The sequence below is a fragment of the Ovis canadensis genome, chromosome 9 (genome assembly GCF_042477335.2).
Source record: "Ovis canadensis isolate MfBH-ARS-UI-01 breed Bighorn chromosome 9, ARS-UI_OviCan_v2, whole genome shotgun sequence".
NCBI lineage: Eukaryota > Metazoa > Chordata > Mammalia > Artiodactyla > Bovidae > Ovis > Ovis canadensis.
The window spans coordinates 46288974-46310133 of NC_091253.1; the positions used below are offsets into that span (position 1 = coordinate 46288974).

General features: G+C 47.3%; 1 protein-coding gene across 6 annotated transcripts in view; it reads left to right on the forward strand.

Annotated features, from left to right (window-relative positions):
• LYN (LYN proto-oncogene, Src family tyrosine kinase) overlaps positions 1 to 21160 on the forward strand; it is a 109282-nt gene that overhangs the window by 75635 nt on the left and 12487 nt on the right. For all 6 annotated transcript variants that reach the window (XM_069600060.1, XM_069600058.1, XM_069600059.1 and 3 more), the window contains 2 exons: positions 3527 to 3709; positions 5985 to 6061. In XM_069600060.1, coding sequence (XP_069456161.1) covers positions 3527 to 3709; positions 5985 to 6061 — 260 coding nt within the window. The remainder of the gene's footprint in view (positions 1 to 3526; positions 3710 to 5984; positions 6062 to 21160) is intronic.

A 21160-nucleotide genomic window follows, 5' to 3' on the forward strand; every position in this document is an offset into this window, starting at 1 on the left:
GGCTCTAGAGCACAGGCTCAGTAGTTTGGCACACAGCTTAGTTGCTGCACGACACGTGGAATCTTCCAAGACTGGAGATTGAACCCATGTCCCCTGAATTGGCAGGTGGATTCTTAACCACACCAGAGAGGTCCTCTGGAGACCGCCATTGTTGGTTTTCACTGAGTGTGAGCTGTGTGTGTACTGATAATCGTGCGACCTGAAAAGGGACTGGACGTTTTCACATCACCATTTCTGAGATGTTTGTCTCTCTTGGGCCTGGGGCTGTCAGGCTGCCACACACCAGGTAGAGGTGACCTTGAGGGTGATTCGCGGTGACCATCTGCCAGTCCATCCTCACCTTTTCCTGTCCTTCCAAGAGAACTAGGGAAACAGAAAGAAAAGCTGCATGTGGTTGCCTCTATTCCTGCTTTCCAAACCACCGAGAAAAGGCTTTTCCAGGAGAAAATCAAGCTCCAAAGTAAGCACATCATTGGGAACTTCCCTGGCAGTTCAACGGTCAAGACTTCACCTTCCAATGGAGGGGGGACGGGTTTGATCCCTGGTTCGAGAGCTAAGATGCCACCTGCCTCACGGACGAAAAACCAAGACAGAAGACAGAAACAGTATTGCAACAAATTCAATAAAGGCTTTGAAAATGGGTCCACATCAAATGTAATCTTAAAGCAAGGAAAAGTAACCATATCATGGAGGCAGGTCCCAGAAAATCAGTGCCTTGGGGGAACTATATTAAGGAGGCAGTGTTTCCTGAAGTGTGTTCTGGGAGATAAAAGGTACATGAAGATGTGTTCTGAGGTTGAGATGGCGTGGGAAATGCTGTGGTTAACCCAGCCAGACGGGCATCTTCCATGCTGGGCTGTCTGCACTCCTGCTGTGTCTCCTGGGTGAGATGGCGTGGGGTAGGCAGGGGTTCCCAGGTGGCTCAACCCAGAGCCCTTCCTTTGCATAGAATCACTGTGTCCAGTTCTCTTTGAAAACTTTGAGAAATAGTTATTTGACTCCTGTGTATTCTTTGTACTTTACAGTTAATAAAGCAGCTGCCGCTGCTAAGTCACTTCAGTCATGTCTGACTCTGTGTGACCCCATAGATGGCAGCCCACCAGGCTCCCCCGTCCCTGGGATTCTCTAGGCAAGAACACTGGAGTGGGTTGCCATTTCCTTCTCCAATGCATGAAAGTGAAAAGTGAAAGTGAAGTCGCTCAGTCGTGTCCGACTCTTAGCGACCCCATGGACTGCAGCCTACCAGGCTCCTCCATCCATGGGATTTTCCAGGCAAGGGTACTGGAGTGGGGTGCAAAGCTTTTCTTTCTGATTATAAAAATAATTCATATTCATTGTAGTAAAGTTGGTAAGGAGTTAAAGGTATGGTGAGCAAAATTTAAATCACTCATAATTAAGCCAGTACTCAGTGTATTCTGGTGTATTTTCTTCCAGACAGTTGTCAGTGTGTGTGTGTGTGTGTGTGTGTGTGTGTGTGTGTGTAAGAGTATCTAATAGGTTTATGGTGCGTGGGCTTTTTTGTCTTGGGATAAAAACATTTTATCAATTAGAAAAAATCTAATGAAATTAAGAAAATCAAATTAATTAAGAGAGAATGGTACAGTGCATATGGAGCTTTGTTTACCATTGTTTTATTAAAAAAACCTTTTGATTTTAGAATAATTTGAAGTTCTTTGATAAAGATAATACAAAGAATTCTCATATACCCTTTACTCAGTTGCCCCTAATGTTAGGTGCTGTTCTGTGCTTAGTCGCTCAGTCATTTTGCGACCAATTTCATGGCCGACTCTTTGCGACCCCATGGACTGTATGTAGCCCACTAGGCTCCTCTGTCCGTGGGATTCTCCAGGCAAGAATATTGGAGTGGGTTGCCATTTCCTTCTCCAGGGGATCTTCCCAACCAGGGATTGAACCCACATCTCCGGCATTGCAGGCTGATTCTTTGCTGTCTGAGCCACCAGGGAAGCCCAAGAATACTCAAGTGGATAGCCTATCCCTTCTCCAGGGGAACTTCCTGACACAGGAGTCAAACCGGTGTCTCCTGCATTGTAGGCGAACTCTTTACCAGCTGAGCTGCTACCAGGGAAGCCCCCTAATGTTACATATATAGGTTTTGTTTTTCTTTTTATTATTACTTTTAAGCACTTATTTATTTGTCTGCACCAGGTCTTCATTGCAGCATGCGTGATCTTTTTAGTTGCAGCATGTGAGATCTTCAATTCAGTTCAGTTAAGTCGCTCAGTCATGTCCGACTCTTTGCAACCCCATGAACCGCAGCACACCAGGCCTCCCTGTCCATCACCAACTCCCAGAGTCCACCCAAACCCATGTCCATCGAGTCAATGATGCCATCCAACCATCTCATCCTCTGTCATCCCCTTCTCCTCCTGCCCTCAATCTTTCCCAGCATCAGGGTCTTTTCCAATGGGTCAGCTCTTCACATCAGGTGGACAAAGTACCGGAGTTTCAGCTTCAACATCAGTCCTCCCAATGAACACCCAGGACTGATCTCCTTTAGGATGGACTGGTTGGATCTCCTTGCAGTCCAAGGGACTCTCAAGAGTCTTCTCCAACACCACAGTTCAAAAGCATCAATTCTTCTGTGCTCAGCTTTCTTTATACTCCAACTCTCACATCCATACACGAACACTGGAAAAACCACAGCCTTGACTAGACTGACCTTTGTTAACAAAGTAATGTCTCTGCTTTTTAATATGCTGTCTAGGTTGGTCATAACTTTCCTTCCAAGGAGTAAGCTTCTTTTAATTTCATGGCTGCAGTTACCATCTGCAGTGATTTTGGAGCCCAGAAAAATAAAGTCAGCCACTGTTTCCACTGTTTCCCCATCTATCTGCCATGAAGTGATGGGACCAGATGCCATGATCTTCGTTTTCTGAATGTTGAGCTTTAAGCCAACTTTTTCACTCTCCTCTTTCACTTTCATCAAGAGGCTCTTTAGTTCTTCTTCACTTTCTGCCATAAGGGTGGTGTCATCTGCATATCTGAGGTTGTTGATATTTCTCCTGGGAATCTTGATTCCAGCTTGTGCTTCCTCCAGCCCAGCATTTCACATGATGTACTCTGCGTGTAAGATAAATAAGCAGGGTGACAATACACAGCCTTGACGTACTCCTTTTCCTATTTGGAACCAGTCTGTTGTTCCATGTCCAGGCCTAACTGTTGCTTCCTGACCTGCATACAGGTTTATCAAGAGGCAGGTCAGGTGGTCTGGCATGCCCATCTCTTGAAGAATTTTCCACAGTTTATTGTGATGCACACAGTCAAAGGCTCAAACTCTTAGTTGTGTCATGTGGGATCTAGTTCCCTGACCAGGGATCAAACCTGGGTCCCCTGCATTGGGAGCTCAGCATCTTAGCCACTGGACCACCAGGGAAGTCCCTAAAGGTTTTAGATAATGTGAACACGATAGGGTTTATAGAAGTTTTTTCTGTCTATAGCTAAATATTCTTCTAAGTCTGCATGAAGTTTTTGATGAATCATAACCTCCCTTCTTTTCCCTCCCTAGGTTACTATAACAACAGCACCAAAGTGGCTGTAAAAACACTGAAGCCAGGCACAATGTCTGTGCAAGCGTTCCTGGAGGAGGCCAACCTCATGAAGACGCTGCAGCACGACAAGCTGGTGCGGCTGTATGCCGTGGTCACCAGAGAGGAGCCCATCTACATCATCACTGAGTACATGGCCAAGGGTGAGTACCCGCCCCCACTAGGGCTTGTGGCGGCCCAGCCCTCGGAAAGGACACCCAGGCATGTGATGGCTCAGCCCTCAGAAGGAGAACACCTAAACATTCAGAGACCCCTCAGATAATTCAGATTATCAGCAGCAGGCTCACTCCAAGGGCTTCCCAGCTGGCACGAGTGGTAAAGAACCCGCCTGCCAATGCAGGAGACATAAGAGATGTCAGTTTGATCCCTGGGCTGGAAGATCCCCTGGAGGAGGAAATGGCAGCCCACTCCACTATTCTTGCCTGGAGAATCCCATGGACGGAGGAGCCTGGTGGGCTAGAATCCATGGGGTCACAAAGAGTCGGGCGCAACTGAAGCAACTTGGCACACAGGCTTGTTACAAAAACATCAGAAAACACAGGACAGTGAAGCCCTTTCATAAGCCACCTCCCTGTAAGTCATCTGCTGTAAAAGGAATATGTTGTCTTCCCAGTTTCTGGGCACTTATCTCAATGTACCTGCTGGCCTCAAGAATGAGACCCTAAGCCTAGACGGCCCCCTGGACATACTTGTCAAATAAGTAAATACCGATTTCAAATAAGAGTATTATTGTTTGGGGTTCCAATTGTGAGTTCTCAAAACTGAAAACCAGTTCCTTGTCCTCTTTAGCATTATCTAAACGTTCGGAATGACACTTTAAAACATAAATATTTGAAAAACTTGGCCAGGTCAAGTTCCTGCATCGTCACAGAATCCCTGAAGAAGTGATTTCAAGCAGCCATCTTTTCTCCCACTGCTGTCCCCTTCAGATCAAGGATCTTAAGTCATCATCCTTCTTCCTCCAGCTCAGGAGAAATGCTAATTAAACTGCCCGTGATTTCTAAAGAATCTTCAGAAGGAACGAAGATGATACCTAAGCCATTATCCAGAATTAACAGTGACCTCCTGAGAATGGAGATTATAGTGTGATGCCATAACTGAATAGGTTAGAAAGATGAATATTGCATTTTCTTATTTAATATATGTTAATATTTCAGAATATTAATATCCTCCAGAGTCCTTCTAAAAAAGAATATTTTTTTAAGCCCTATCAGGGCTTCCCTGGTGGCTCAGTGGTTAAGAATTCTCCTGCCAGTGGAGGAGACACGGGTTCGATCCCTGATCCTGAAAGAGCCCACATTCCACGGAGCAACTCCGCCCATGCGCCACAGACACTGAGCCTGTGCTCTGGAGCCCAGGAGCCACAGCTGCTGAAGCCCATGCGCCCAGAGCCCATGCTTCACAAGAAGCCACTGCAGTGAGAAGCCTGTACCGCAGCTAGAGAGCAGCCCGCACAGCACAGCCAAGAGAACGAAGATAAAAAGATAAATACAGTTTGGAAAAGCCCTACTACCTATTAGGTTGCTGCCGTTCAGGAGCCAGGCTCAGGATCAGACGCTTAAGCAGGAGTTCACAGATACTTGTGGGGTTGATTAATAGTTTCTTAACCATAAATGTAAATGGTAGCAGTGCCCACCTGGTATTGAGCAGTTACTATATGCCAGATGGCACTTGGTGTCTTCCCTGAGAAACGCGCTCATCTTCCTTGCAGTCTAGGCTGAGCACTGCTGTTCTGTGTTACGGATCCATTGAGCGCTTACTACCTGCCATCACCCTGGCACATGCTTTAAACCCCTCCTCCTGTGGACTGTGGTAGAGTTCCTGGGAACTGCCCACTTGACAGGGGCTCAGACGAGGTACAGAACTTGCCCAAAGTCACCCTCAAGTTGGTGCTACAAGTTCTAGAAGAAGGAGCAGGGCGTGTTTTCGAGATGAAGTCCGGGGATGCTGGAGACGATGCCGGTGGGCACACTTGCTCCCTTTTAAGTGAGATCTTACTTTCCTCCAAAGCACAGTTGGTTCATCACATCCTCACTGGGCACCTGGGTGGTGCCTGAGATCCGTGCTGGGCACGGATGAGTGCCTGCTGTGGGCATGGAGCGCGCAGCCAGGAGAACAGGCTGGTTTTTGTCCCAGAGAGGCCCTGTAGGACGCGGGCCACGGTGGCAGATGCAAATGCTCCTTTCTTACCTGGAGCTCGTGTACATCTCACAACAAGTCTGAGGGGACAGGTAGGAGGGGACTGGGTTTGACCAATGCCAGGAAAAGGCACTGTGATCACACAGAATGGTGAAGCAGTCATTTCACCTGATCCCTCCTCCCTGCGCTGCCAGTAGGAATGATCATTTGAATTTTGTTTGGATTTCTTTGTGTGTGTGCATGTTTGAACTGCACTGATTTGCTCTTCTTCATCAACAGGCAGTTTGCTGGATTTCCTGAAGAGCGATGAGGGGGGCAAGGTGCTGCTTCCGAAGTTGATTGACTTCTCTGCTCAGGTGACGTATGAAAAAGCAGCTGTAAAGTACTGTAAATGTCCCCCTGCTTCATACTCGGGATGGAACTGCACTTTCAGGGGGAAGGCATTAGGGTTGTGTTTCCTAGTAGACCTTCGAAGGACAGGTCCTTGGAGGTGGAGATGGGTGTTTCTCTTGGAATGTGTGTGCACGTGTTGAGTGGTGACATGGATCCTCTTGTGTCTGACCCAGTTCACCTCTTTATACTTGTGTTCATTTCTGCATGAAAGATAGAAACAGCACCACTGAGCTATCACTTTCATGCGTTCTGGAGATGAACTCCATGCAATATAAGCATGGCACCTTCTCAGTGATGTATATGTAGTGTTTAAGTTACTAAGTTCTGATGCCTCAGTGTTCTGGGAAACAGAAGAACTGTTTTACTTCCCTCTCTAACCCACTTTCACTCCTTGTTGGATGTGTCTTTAGGATTCTGAGAAATGTTCATTTGTAACACTTCTAGTACTAGCCTCGGGCTGCCTAGGTGGCAAGGAGAGGTGTTGAGGGTAGAGTCAAATGAGCTGGCGTGAACTGGGTGCTTCAGAGCCAGAGGGGGCACACTGAAGAGACCCTGGGGGCGACTGTCCCCCTTCCTGCAGTAAAGGTGAGTGAGGAAGTCGTCCTGCTTAGTCGTCACCTTGTCTGCACAGCTGGGGCTCTTTACAGGTTCCTTATCGCAGTAGGCAATTCAAACGGCATCTGCAACTCCAATATCTAATGTGGAAAGAAGCAAAATTGTTGTGGGGTCTGGGGAGGCCACCTGACTTTTGAACCCTCTTCTCAAACTCTCTAAGCTGCCCCTGTGTGGCTCTGTGGGACCCCAGGCTCTGGGCTAACAGTTTTTGTTTGTTTGTTTGTTTTTAAGATTTTTTGATGTGGATCATTTTTTGTCTTGATTGACTTCATTACAACATTGCTTGTTTTGGTCTTTTGGCCGAGAGGCATGTGGGGTCTTAGCTCCCCTACCAGGGATTGAACCTGCACCCCCTGCATTGAAAGGCACAGTCTTAACCACTGGACCTCCAGGGGAGTCCCCAGACCTACGCTTTGAAAACCACTGCTGGGCAGTGAGAGGAGAGATGACTTGGGCTCAGCTCTGCACCCCGCATGGACAGGAGTCAGGAGACTGAGAAGGCAGAGGCTCAGGAGCCTGTGTCACTCTCAGCACCATTATACGAGGCTGGGGAGCCCTGCCAAGGCTGGTGACATGGGAGTCCCCGTTGTATGGGGACGTTGAGGGGCGTCGTAAGAGCTTGTGCACCTGCTTCTCAGAAGGGGAAGGGGGCTGTGGAGGAGAAGGGCGCATGGCCTGGAGGCCTGGATGGTCATCCCTGTCCAGGTTCTCAGCGGCATTCTTGCCTGCCATTCTGTAGGGTGGAAATTAGCACAGTGGGGTGTGTGCTATGTCTGGGTAGGACTTATCTTGTCACACTTATCTTTGTATCTGGTTTTGTCTTATAAAACCTTATCTTGACATAGTTCTTAAGGTTCAAGTCAAGGCCTCCTTTTCTAATCTTTAACTTTCAGACTGTGGGTTCCAGGAGGGGCCAGGGAGCAATCGAGGTGCCCACCGTGGTCACCGTCCAAGCCAGCGTCCTGCATCCAGCTCACAGGATGATGCTCTTCTTCATCCGTCTCAGGCTGGCTCTCCCAGCAGTGACTGCTGGGAACCACGTCTAGCTTAAGAGCAGGAGAATTGAGTGTCTGTGGAGGGTCGGCAGCACCAGGGAGCCCCTAGCAGGCGAGGTCAGCACAAAGCTCAAGGTCCTTGTAAGGACCCTCCACAGACACTCAGTTCTCCTTGAGACCATCTTTGTTCATGGGTAAACCTCGCCTCAACTCTCCCCCAGCCCTCCCCTCTAGGGAGAGCTACTGAGATCTCCTGTTGTCTGTTCTTAATTGTCATCCATTTCGTCTGCTCGTGGCTTTTCTTATTGTAACACTGGAGGGACCTGCACCTTGGCAGTGAGGGTAGGGCATGTATGCCTCAGTTTCGGTTTGAAATCCTACACCGCACGCATCCGATCGCTGTCGACCGTGCTGGCCACCCCATCCCTCTGTGATAGTCAGTTCCCTTTATTTGTGACTGGCGTTCCCCACACTCCTCCGTCTTCACGGGCTTTTCTGAAACCATCTCTGTACAAATAAAGTCATCTCTGAATTGTTTCTACTTTTCCCCTCCATCGTGTGCCAGTAATGAACATTGTCACTTTCCCATAGTGAATAACTTGAGAAGAGTAAATATTCATAAAGCTGCCCCAAGGTGACACGTGGAGAAGGAAATGGCAACCCATTCCAGTATTCTTGCCTGGGAAATCCCATGGACAGAGGAGCCTGACAGGGTGGCAAAAAGTCGGGCACGACTCAGTGACTAAACACCAATAATCAGTAGGGTGACTCGGGACAGCCAGTGTCTTAGTAATCCAGTCTTCTCAACCCTTACCTCCACTAGACTGTTGAAAGTGGCAAATGGGCAAAGTGGAAGAATTGTGGATCTGAGTGGTATTTGAACTCAACAATCAGTAACCTATAAAATACTTTTACACTTTCTTTCTTCCATTTGCATTGTCAGTAGCATCAGAGATCTGGGAAACTGAGTGTTCACAAGAGGCTATGGTTAAATTCAGTAGTTTTTGCAATGGGAGACTGAGAGCAGAAATCAACCAGTTGACTGATTCCCAGCCCCAGAAAAATAAGGAAATGGGGGTGGGGGTGGGGCATGTGAGGGGCAGTGCTGGGACTTTTCCCAGACTCTCCTCTCAGCAATTCTTCCCTCTCCCCACCAGCTACTTCCCCATGCTCCTGTCCCCTCCGCAAGCTCCCTCAGGGCACATCAAGATAGGAAGTGAGTTGTGAGAGCTGATTTCATCACTTCCTGTCTCAGGATGAGTTCTGAAAGGTTCCTCGGAACCCCAGTGTCATCGACCAACCCACCTCTCCAGCCACGTGTCTTCCTCTCCACTTAGTGGAGATTAAGAAATCCCAACTTAGCCATATCCAGTGCTTTTCTTGTATTAAAACCATCTTGTGCTGAAGTAGAAAAATGACCCCTTTGCAAAGGAAGTTTGATACTTTCAAACCAGAGAGACTTTGTCCAACTGCTTTCCAGCCCTTGCCTCATTTAAGAGAAAAAAATGAACTTGGAAAGAGGAGTGGGTGAAATCTGTGGGAATTTCCCTCAGCAGAGATGGAAATGGGCTTGTAGACTCCTCAAACCGAGAAGGAAAGGAAGTGGGAACTTCACAGTTGCAATATGGAGGTCAGATAAATCATCTTGTAATTCAGGGGAATCAAGGCATTTCTTGAGCTTTGGGGGGTATAAAAAGTACCAAAAGTCAAAGAACACACAGTTATGTGTGAGTGAAGCTGCAATACTGTCCATGGCATTTTCCAGGCAGGAGTATTGGAGTGGGTTGCCATTTCCTCCTCCAGTGGGCCATGTTTTGTCAGAACTCTTCACTATGAACCATCCATCTTGGGTGGCCCTGAACAGCATGGCTCATAGCTTCGTTGAGTTACACAAGCCCCTTCACGATAACAAAGTTGTGGCATGCTGCAGTCCATGGGGTCACAAAAAGTCAGACAGTGCTTAGCGATTGAACAACAACAAAACTGCAGTAAGAGTGGGAAAATCAAAGTTGCTGTTATAATCATGGCAGCAAGTAACATTCCTTTAACTCTTTCTGGATGATAAACTGTTCTACCTCCATCATTAACTTAAGCCCAACAACCTTGAAAGCATTTATATTGTTGTTTAGTGGCTCAGACGGTAGAGCGTCTGTCTGCAATGCAGGAGACCCGGGTTCAATCCCTGGCTTGGGAAGATCCCCCAGAGAAGGAAATGGCAGCCCACTCCAGTATTCTTGCCTGGAAAATCCCATGGACTGCAGAGCCTGGTAGGTTACCGTCCATGGGGTCACAAAGAGTTGGACCCGACTGAGCGACTTCACTTTCACTTTGATACATGTTACACATGGAGGGGTGACCTTGGACTCCAAGGTCACAGCTAGTGGTAGAATTGCTGGGCTCCACCGTGGCTCCTCTGACTCTCGATAACTGGTCCTTTCCTCTGCACCCCACTGTAGTTTCATGATCAGAGTTGCCCTGTGGTCACCTGCACCTGGCATTTTGCTGATGTGCATTTTCCCCTTTTATAGATTCTGATTTTCAGAATTAATAATATCTTTAGTGTTTTTTTCTTTCCCCCAAAGAATCTCTATTGCCAAGATGCAGGTCTTTGTGCCACATAGTGATTACGCTCAAGATGCATTTTGCCTTCTCGTGTTAAAGGGTAGGACACATTTAAGTTGGAAATTGAGGAACAAGGCAGGTCAGATACCTCAGTCTACTATCATGTAATTCTCAGCCTGTTTAATACAAAAGTCTTTGACATTAGAGTGTCTGAGTCTGTCCTCACTGAAGTATCTACTGATCAATAAAATGGGGTATAGACAGGGCATCCCTTGTAATAACTCTGAGTTGGTACCACCAGTCTGCAGAGATAGTCAGTTCCACAAAATCATCTGGACGGATGCCACCAGCAACAAGGAAGTCCCCCGGTAACAGCTGGATGGTTTCCAGTGATGATTCCAGTGGAAGCTAAGCTGGGGCCTTGTCCCCTTCCCTGTTTCGGGGTCTCCTCCTCTGTCCCTGATTCCTGGAATCCCTTCCTTTGCCTCCGGAGCCTCCTCCCTGGACCTGACTGCTCCTCCTTCCTGTGCCCACCCCACTCCCCCTCTGGCCTCTCTCAGTCATGCTCTCCAAACAACTGATACCTGGTATTTCTTGAATGGAATCGTTTGGTTGTTATTTTTAAAAGCAGGTTCATATTGACTTTTTCTATGCAGGAAAAAATAATGGAAGAAATGACTTCAAGTGACCTTTACATGAATGACCTTTACCCAAAACCTTTAGATGCTTTTGTAGCCTTTCACAGATGAGTCCTTCCTTCCCCACCCCTGGAATACCTGCTTTAAGACACTTGTGTTACCTCACTCCCTGGCTTCATATAATCCAATAGAAGGCTTAAAACTGAGTCGCCAAAAGTCACTCCATCCCCAGTTTAAGAGGAATTTGTTGTCCTTGGCGTTCATTCTGAGGTCAAGGTGGAGCTGGAGGCACTTTCTCCAGCTTCACTTTCAGCCTGGGGTCCTGCTCAAGGGCCAGAAGGACAACTCTGTGACCACAGGGCCACCAGAGCAGAGAGGTGATGCCCAAGGCCACATGGTGCCCCGCCACAGGTGCCACCCTGCAGCCTTGCCCCCTCCATGCACCAAGACCCGTTCCCCAGCCTCCGGCCCCCACAGAGCCCTGCCCGAGGATGTAGCCCCAGATGGTGGGCCCATGGGTCCTGCCCGGCCCCCTACCCTAGTGGCAGTGGGCTTATCCTTGAGCAAGAATACTGGAGTGGGTTGCTATTTCCTTCTGGGGATCTTCCCGACCCAAGGATCAAACCCAGGTCTCCTGCACTGCAGGCAGATTCTTTACCATCTGAGCCACCAGGGAAGCCAAAAAGTTCCTGATGGCCTGAGGGCACACGGCCCCAGCCTTCTTCAGGTTTGGAGCCCACCAGCCTCCTATCTCAGTGTCTCTCCCAAGCCCACTCTTGGAGACCACCCACTCTCTCTTTTCTGTTTCTTTCAGTGCACCTACTGCAGTGTGAATATTTGAGCAGTTTTGGATTATCTCTGTGTCCCAGACACTTAGCACAGTGCCTTGCATGCAGTAGGTACTCAATAAATATTTGTCGAATGACTGCACTGACCCACGCGGGGGCTGCCCATGTTCAGTTTAAAACAACAGAGCCTGCTTTGCATGGCTCTGAATGAGTAATAGAAGAGCCTGTGTTTCTGGTGTTTTCTGGGCCACTCTTCATGTGGATTTACCCATAAAACATGTTCCTGGTACATTTCTTTCTCCCCCCACTCTGGCCGTGCTGACTTCCCTGTACCAAGCTTACATTATTGGTCAAAATCACAGTGAGAGAAAATAAAAAGGAAGTAGAACAGAAGTAGCCGGGCCTTTCTGAAAAGACAAAGAGCTGCCTTGTTTCTACTCTGTGGAGTAAAGAACGCCAGGGGGATGAGAAACTATAAGTGAAATGTTGCGCATAGCAGCCAGTGGCAGATGCTTTTAATCGGAAAAGCACTTTTAAATGGACGAGTTTTTCCTCTCTAGTGCCATTCAGATTCCTTTGAAGCTGGAATTCAAGGGGTGAAGGGGCTGGCAGGCTTTTCTTAGCAACCGGGGTTTCCAGCCCTTGTTACCTGTTATACACACACACACACACACACAGAGTCGTGTCTATGACATCACTATCTGAGCTGCTCTGAGCTGGAGAACCACCTGCACATTGGTTGGTAACCATCATATTATACTCAGGTTGACAGCCCTATGTTTTAGCTGATCTTCATCGTTTCCACACCTTCCATCTGCCCCTCTCTGGACCCCCCGCTTTGAGATCTGCCAGCCCACCGTCCATCCCAGGATCCCTGGGCACTGCCTCTCAGCTCAACACTCACCCAGGCACCCCCTCCATCCCCCGAAGCCCCAGCCATTGTTGGCCACCCAGGCATGTAGACCCTCACGCTCAGTCCTTCTGTTTCTTGACTTCCTCTCCTCCAGGACTCTGTTCTCAGCTGCCAGAGCCCCACCATGGTTACGACCAGAGGCTCTGCCTGCAGGCCCCCATTCCTGCCCTTCGTCCCCCACCCCCCATCTGCCTGGCTCCTGCTCCAGGCCTCCATGTTTCCTCCTCTGCATGCCCCCCATGTTTCTTTTCTCTCCTGACCTGGCTTCTGTGCACCACCTGCCCCCTTCTTTATCACCGACGCTTGCGTCCAGCCCAGCCCTTCGCCTGTCCCATGTGCGCACACCAGCCGTGACCAGTGCTGACGGCAGGCGCTGGCTCTTCTGCTTCTAGATGAGAGTCGAGCTGCCATAGGGACCCCACTCACACACACATGTCCCCGGGCCTAAACCCCTCCCCTCCCACTCTCTCGGGTCACTTGCTGTCACCCCCTGAGGAGAAGCCGGCACACTCACTGCTTCCTGACTGAGGCCGCCTGCACTGGGCACCAAGTCCTGACCCCTCTTCCTTTCAAGATGTACGTGCCCGTTTAGTCGCTTCAGTCATGTCTGACTCTGTGACCCCATGGACTGTAGTCTGCCAGGTTCCTCTGTCCCTGGAATTCTCCAGGCAAGAATACTGGAGTGGGTAGCCATTTCCTTCTCCAAAGGGTTTTTCCAACCCAGGAATCGAACCCACATCTCTGGCATTGCAGGCTGATTCTTTACCACCAAGCCACCTGGGAAGCCCTCCTTTCAAGGTATTGCCCTAGAAATTCTGCCCTGCCGTTTTCCCTTTATTTCTGTGCCGTTCCCATAGGAACTATGATACAGCGCCCCTTCTCCTCCACACCCCTCTCTGGTTGCCTCTACCTCCAGTTCACTCCACCCCGTCATGGCAAAGGTCCTTGAGGGACCATATTCTCTCTTCACAATTCTTCCCCTCCGGCTCTCGCTCGAGCCCACCAGCTCTCGAGCAAGCAGCTCTAGACAAGTCTTCCTCGGTGACCCCACAACGCAAGTCCAAGGGCACTCCTCAGACTCAGAGCGGCGTGCTTGATCTCTCTCTCTCTTCCCAGACATTCCTCTTCACTTGACTTCTGGGACACTGCTCTCTGGGTTTCCTCCCACTTCAATGGCCGTTTCCTCCTCGGCTCCCAGCATTTAAACACTGGAAGGTCCCTGAAGTCAGTTCTTGGACCTCCTCTTTCTCCAGATTCACCTCCTGAGTGATCTCATTGAGAGCACTGTGTACTTTCCTAGGACTGACATAACCAGTTACCACCAACTGGATAGCTAAACCATCAGGAATTTTTATCCTGTCACAATTCCGGAAGCCAGACGTCCTACCTCAGTGTATCAGCAGGGCTGCGCTCACTCCAGAGGTTCTAGTGGAGGATTCTCCTGCCTCTTCTGCCTCCTGGTGGTTCCTAGAATTCCCTGGCTTGCGGCAGCATCACTTTTTTTTCACAGGCCTTCTCCTCTCTGTGTGTCTCTCCATGTATCTTCTCTTAAAACAACACTGCTCATCGGTTTAGTTGTTGTTCAGTTGCTAAGGCATGTCCGGCTGTTTGCAACCCCATAGACTGCAGCATTCCAGGCCTCCCTATCCTTCGCTGTCTCCTGGAGTTTGCTCAGATTCATGTCCATTGAGTCAGTGATGCCATCCAACCATCTCACCATCTAACTCCCCCTTCTCCTGGCCTCAGTTTTGATTTAGGGCCCACCCTAAATGCAGGATGCTTCCCTGATGGCTCAGACGGTAAAGAATCTGCCTACCAATATAGGACACCTGGGTTTGATCCCTGGATTGGGAAGATCCCCTGGAGGAGGCTATGGCTACCCACTCCATTATTCTTGCCTAGAGAATTCTGTGGACAGAGGACCCTGTCAGGCCACAGTCCAGGGGGTTGCAAGAGAGTCAGACATGACTGGAGCAACTTAGCAGGCATGCACTGTTTCTTTATTGCCAGTTGTGTTTATTTAGTATAGATGAAATCATGCATCTTTTCCTATATTTATTCTTTGTTTGCAGTTTATTTTTCTGGGAATTCTTTATTTAAGCTTTTAACCATTTTTGTTGTTGTTGTTATTAGTTCATCATTATCCATCCTTTCTAACTATTCTTTTCATTGCATATCAGCTTTGTACCATATGTGCTGTGTTATATGTATTGAACGGAATATTACAGTTTTTCATTTAATTAAAAACTCTCCAGGGATTTCCCTCGTGGTTCAGTGGCTAGGCCCCATGCTCCCAATGCAGAGGGTCCGGGTTTGATCTTTGATCAGGAAACTAGATCCCACATGATGCAGCGAAGACCCAACACAGCCAAATAAATAAATATAAACTAAGCCTTTTTTTTAGTTTTAATTCTCCATCAACATGTATGTACCTATTAAAGTATAATATTCTATTCCTGTAACTGTATTGTGATTTCCTTACCATTCTTTGGTTTATGTTTGGGGAATCTCTACTTTTCCATTAATACAAGTAACAAAACCTTTCTTTACTTACTGCACCTGTTTCATTATGCCCCAGTTGCCACATAATAAGATCAGAGTAGGAATGTTTTCGAGTCATTGACAGTTTTAGTTTTCATTGAGCAGATTTGCACGTTTGCATCCCGAGACTTGTCCCTCTGCTGGAGGTGTGTGGGGCAAACCCTGTCAGGCCACATTCCTCCTACGAGGCAACACTGATCCAGCCATCACACCTCTTCTCTCCTGCAAAAGCTTGGGCAGAACCAGTGGCTTTTCTCTCATTCCTCCATCCTTGGGATAAGTTGAGAATGTTTTGCTTCCTTCTTCTCCTTCCAAGATGATAAGCATGGTTCATTAGCCGCAGGTCAGAGTATGTCGTCTTGATAACAGTAGCAGCAGTGAAACTGAGGCAGAAGAGAGGACAGTAAGCGAAGGAGATTTCTGATCTTAGTGTCGGTTATTCACTGCCCTCTCCTGGGGGTACAGAGTGGGGAGTCCCTGACCTGACTGGGAGGAGGTGATCCTCAACAGGTCATCCCTTTTCAGCCTCAGGCAGCTGATACCAGGGAGCCCATCAGTGGACATGGTGTCCAGCTCCAGATCCTCCCAAGGGCTGTGGCAGCCACTCAGCAGGGAAGGCAGTGTGCGAGAGGCTGCACTTGGGCACCTGTGGGTGCCTATTTTCCCAAAGTAAAAAAAAAAATTGATTAAAAAAAAAGGAAATCACTACTATTTGCTATGATCCCATTTCATCTTTTTTTTTTAACCATTTAAACTTTTTATTTTATACTGGAGTATAGCCAATTAACAATATTGTGATAGTTTCAGGTGGACAGCAGAGGGACTCAGCCATACATATATGTGTATCCATTCTCCCCCAAACTCCCCTCCCATCCAGGCTGCCACGTAGCACTGAGCAGAGATCCATGTGCTATAGAGTAGGGTGTATTAATGTTAGGAATCATTCATCTCCATCTTGCATTGAGTGGTCTTGCATTCTCCTTTTCAGTCTCATCTGGACGCTCTCAGGTGATGCTATTCTTATTGCATTTCATAGAGTGGAAAAGTTGAGATTTTGAGGAGAAACTTGCCCCTGTTTTGTATAAAACCCAAGATGACTCCTTGTGAGTCTCTGACCCATAGTCACAGCCAGCTGACTATCTTCGGAGGCGTCACTGGTCTACTTCCTGCTGATCCTGCTTGTGTATTCACATCACGGCCGGGTCTATTTGAGGTTAGATTGAGGAGTGGCCTGGGGAGGAAGTGGTATGGGAGGAGCCCTGACCACTGCCCAGTTTGACTTGGTCCCCGCAGGTGTGCATGGGCGTCCCTGGCGAGGGTGCCACCACAAGCCGCAGAATGCACTGCACAGCCTCTCTGCTGCATGCAGCAGGCTCTCCACCTTCTGTTCCTGCTTTCCTGCAGCTGGAAGCTCCCTGTTTTATGTTTCAACTGTGATAAAATACACATAACGTAAAGTCTACCATTTCATCCATTATTAAACGCACAGTTCAGTGGCATCCGGTTGGCAGTGGCATTCCCACTGCTGTGTGGACATCACTGCCATCTATCTCCAGAACCCTTTTCATCTTGCAGAACTGACACTGTGCACCCATGAAACGTTAATTCCGCTCCTCCCTCCCACCGGCCCTCGGCAGCCATTATTCGCCTTTCTGTGCATTTGATCCTCTAAGTACCGTGCGTGAGTGGAATCGTTCAGTATTTGCCCTTCTTAATGATTTATGGCTTATTTACTTCTCTTAGCTTACTGTCCTCAGGGTTTATCCATGTTGTAGTCTGTGTTAGAATTCTATTCCTTCTTATGGCTGAATCATACTCCATTGTTTGTATAGACTGCAAATTTTTTTTTTTTAATTTCGTCCACTGATCACACTTGAGTTGTTTCTACCTTTTGGCTATTGTGAATAATGCTCCTATGATCGGGGGTGCATCTGTCCAAGATTGTGCAAATATTAACTATTTACTTTTGGTTCTTTGTGCTTTATACCCAGTAGTGGAATTGATGGATTGTGTAGTAATCCTATGTTGAATTTTTTGAGGAACATTCATTCTGGTTTCCACAGTGGCTGTGCTATTCTACATTCCCATCAGCAATAGCTAATTTCTCCACTTCCTCAACACTGTTTATTTTCTTTTTGTTGTTGTTATTTGACTGTGTTTATAACAACCATCCTAATGGATGTGAGCTGGTCCAATAAGTATTTGCAGGAGAAGGTCTATGAGAATTAGTTGACAAATGCTTCTTTCTTTTCTGCTAATGAAGGTAAATCTCTTTGATGGAAACTTACTGCTTTAAGTATGATTATTTTGTGATGTTGTCTGTGTGGAAATTGTGTCTTCCTGAGGCTTTGTGGGTCCTTTCATGCTTTTGGATTGATTTTTTTTTTAATTTGGCTTAACTGGGTCTTCACTGAGGCATGAAGAATTCTCTAGTTACAATGCACGGGCTGTCTAGTTGCCCCATAGCATGTGTGATATTAGTTCCCCAACCAGGGATCAAACCCTATCTCCTGCATTGGGAAACACATTCTTAACCACTGGATCACCAGGGAAGTCCCTGAACCGATTAAATTTTGATCTATCAGAGAACCTCACCAGCCCTGAGTTTGTATGTGTCAAACTCTGCCCTCATCTTTCAGCTATGAAGATATTACAGACTGCACACTTTAATGTGGCCACTTGTTACATGATCTAGTTATTATTTCTCCTTTCTCCCCTTTCCCCTGATGTCAACTTGCAAGCATTCTACTGTTTGTAGCCCTTTTAAAAGGAAAAAGCTAGTACAGATACATAATTAAGGGCAGAGGGGGTAGGACCAGCCAGCTTTGGATTCAAATCCAAGTCTGTGTAGGAAAAAAATCTTAACTTCTCCAAGACTCCGCTTTCTCATCTTTACTAGGAATCTTGGCGGCTTTACAGGCTTATTTTAGGGATTATAAATGCCTGGCAAGGTGCCTGGGCGGAGTAAGCAGCCAATACTGGTAGCTGTCATCATCACCGTCACTATTATCATCATCGCCGTCACTGTCCCCACCATCCTCCTCATTGCCTCCATCGTCATCACCATCAGCATCAAAGCCATAGTTTCCAGTATTTCTAAGAAGTTTTGCTGGAAAAAGAGGAATAAAGAAGAATATTTTAATAACCCAGTAAAGCTAAAACATAATTTCTAAGAAATGTGATGCTCCAGCATAGCAAGGAATGAGCTCTCTAAGCCATCGCTTCCTTCATCCAAATTATGGACTAAAGAGTGCAGGGATCCAGTATGGAGGCTCAGTGAATAATGATAGAAAAGTACGTCTGTGGGAAGTATCACCTGACACAAAGCAAATGCTGGGCCGTTTGGAGGACCAAGGAAATGCGTTCTTACTTAAACTTTCTTTTTGAAGACGGTTTTCTCTGCATTGTATTTTTCTTTTGTCACGAAATGGTCTTTTCAGATCCATTTAGGATTAACCCCAGGGTGATGGAGAGAACCCTTCAGAGAGGCTTGAGAGGCTTTTACCCTTTGGCTCAGTTCCAGCTTATTAATATTAACACTATTATTATTTTGTAATCTCCCTAGGGTTTTTGCAAGCGATTAATTATTTGAATTCCATTTTTCCCAAGTGTAGGAAGAAAATATGTATCTAGAGAGTAATGCCTCATGGGACAGGTGCCACGACATGCCACAAGAAAACCAAAGTTCAGTCTCTCCTGCTTTCTGGCAGACTTCTTGCTCTTTCTCTCTCACTGCTCATCTAAGTGACAAATGTTTTCCAACTGGCCGATTCGAAGACAGGCTGGGTTTTCAGTTCCAGTTTTCTTTCGGGCTGGAATTTCCTGGGGCAGATTTTAGCTTTGCTCGAGAAATCACATCAAGTCCGTCATTTAGGTTCCTTTATTCCATCCGCTCTGTTTTGTGTGGGCTCTGCTCATTAAAATTTTACAAATCACTTATTGAGAAGATAACCTGTTACTCGCCCGTTTCTCAGAACAGCGGCTTCCCAGTATTTGGGGTCAGAGCATCCTCTCTGGTCCTGTCTGGGAAGCTGATTGACAGTCACCCAATGGTCACACTTTTCCTTCTCACAGCATGTTGAAAGGCCTCCCTGGAGAACAGCCAGAGGCTGGGGTCTGCTTATTTAGCACCAAGGTGAGATTGGGGCTTTCCTAATGGCTCAGTGGTACAGAGCCATTGCAGGTCTCCGCCTGCAATGCAGGAGACCCAGGTTCGAGCGCCAGATCGGGAAGATCCCCTCAAGAGGGAAATGGCTACCCGCTGCAGTAGTCTTGCCTGGAGAATCCCATGGACAGAGGAACCTGATGGGCTACAGTCTATGGGTTCTCAAAGAGTTGGACATGACTGAAGTGACTGAGCATGCATGCATGCAAGATGAGATTGACCTCTAATTCAGGAAGCACCATTTTTAATGTCTTCTCAGTGCCTAGAACTTTTACTGGATACCAGATGCCTGGGAAATGTTGCCAGAAGCTGCTGGGTTACTGCTCAGGTGGGGGTCCCAGCGGTTCACTTCCAAGTGATTCTTCCCTGTCTTCTTGGGATACTGTACACGCACGTGCACGCGCACACACACACACACACACACACACACACACTTGCACACAGAAACATTAAAGAGAGAAAATGTCACCATATATTTCCACTGACAGTAGAAAAAGAGGAACTAGACATGTACGCCTGCCACGCTGTTTGACCTCAGGAAATGGCCAGCCCATGTGACCGTCAATCAAGGTAGCTTTAAACCAAGAGTCCAGACACATCACCAACCTTGTCTCCTTGTATGAATATTCTCATTTTAGGTCATAGGGGAGGTTTTTACTTCAAATTTCCACTTGCTTCACACACAGACACTCTAGTACCGAGTTGGAAATTAGCGCATGGAGAAAGAGACATTTTTAGTTCTTCTTTAGTGTTGGCAGGTGGTTCAGAAAGGCAAGATTTTCTCATGTTTGTGCATCACTGAGCCTGATGCTGGTATGATGCCGACGTGGCTCAAGAGGTAGAGAATCCCCTCCGACTATTTAAAGCTGAGAGGTTAAATCAATTTTCTAAGCCCTGTCAATAACGGCCTGACCCCAGAACCTTGATGTGCAGGAAGGGTTCCAGTTTCCCTGCCTCTGAGCTGTGAGCCTGGTGTTCTCCCTAAGTTACAAAAGAAACAGAAGCTCAGGACACACGTTCTGCACTGCCCACCACCTGGGCCATCAGCCCCCGCTTGGCACCCTAGCCTCCCCGCCTGGGCTCTTTCCTGCCGGCTATGCTCATCTTGCTCCTTATTTCTCCTCAGTTGAGTTGTGGGGGGACCTCCTTTCCCCAGCCTTAGGAGGACAATCGTCCGTCCATTCATGAGGCTGAGACTGGGATTTCATGCCAGTCTGTGTAGAACTTCAGATCCTAAGACAGCTGAAGTTGAAAAGCACTGGATCTAATGCAGTGCTTCTGCAAGTTCAGTGTGCAGACAAAGAGCTTATTAAAACCCAGGTTCTTACTGAATAAATCAGGATCGGAGTCAAGCTCCCGGAAAGTGACAAGGGCCAAGGCAGTTCTTCGCCTGGACTGCACATCACAGCCAGCCAGGGAGGCCTCACTCTTAGGGGTGCAGGTTTAGGGGGTTTAGGGTGAGACCAGGGTTACCGTAAGATGCCCAGGGACACAGCCAGCCAGAGTTAAGAAATATGGTCATAAGGGTTAAAACTGAATTTAACCATTAAATGAGCAGAAGGGAAATTAAAGTCACTTCCAAACCATTGCGCTAACCTGTGGCATGACTCTAGGAAAATAATTTCCTTTCAGCCTTGTCGAATTTTCTGAAAGTAAAGATAGTTATTGCTTTTTTCACAATATATAGGGCTACTTGAATGAAAGAATATTTTCCTGCTTAATTTTAGCCTGGTTATTTTCATTCTGACAGAGTGTTAACCTCATCCAAGCCAAGAATATATCATCATCCATCTTATTTGCCACTTTTGAGTCATAGGGAAAAATGAGCTTTATACCTTCTTTGCT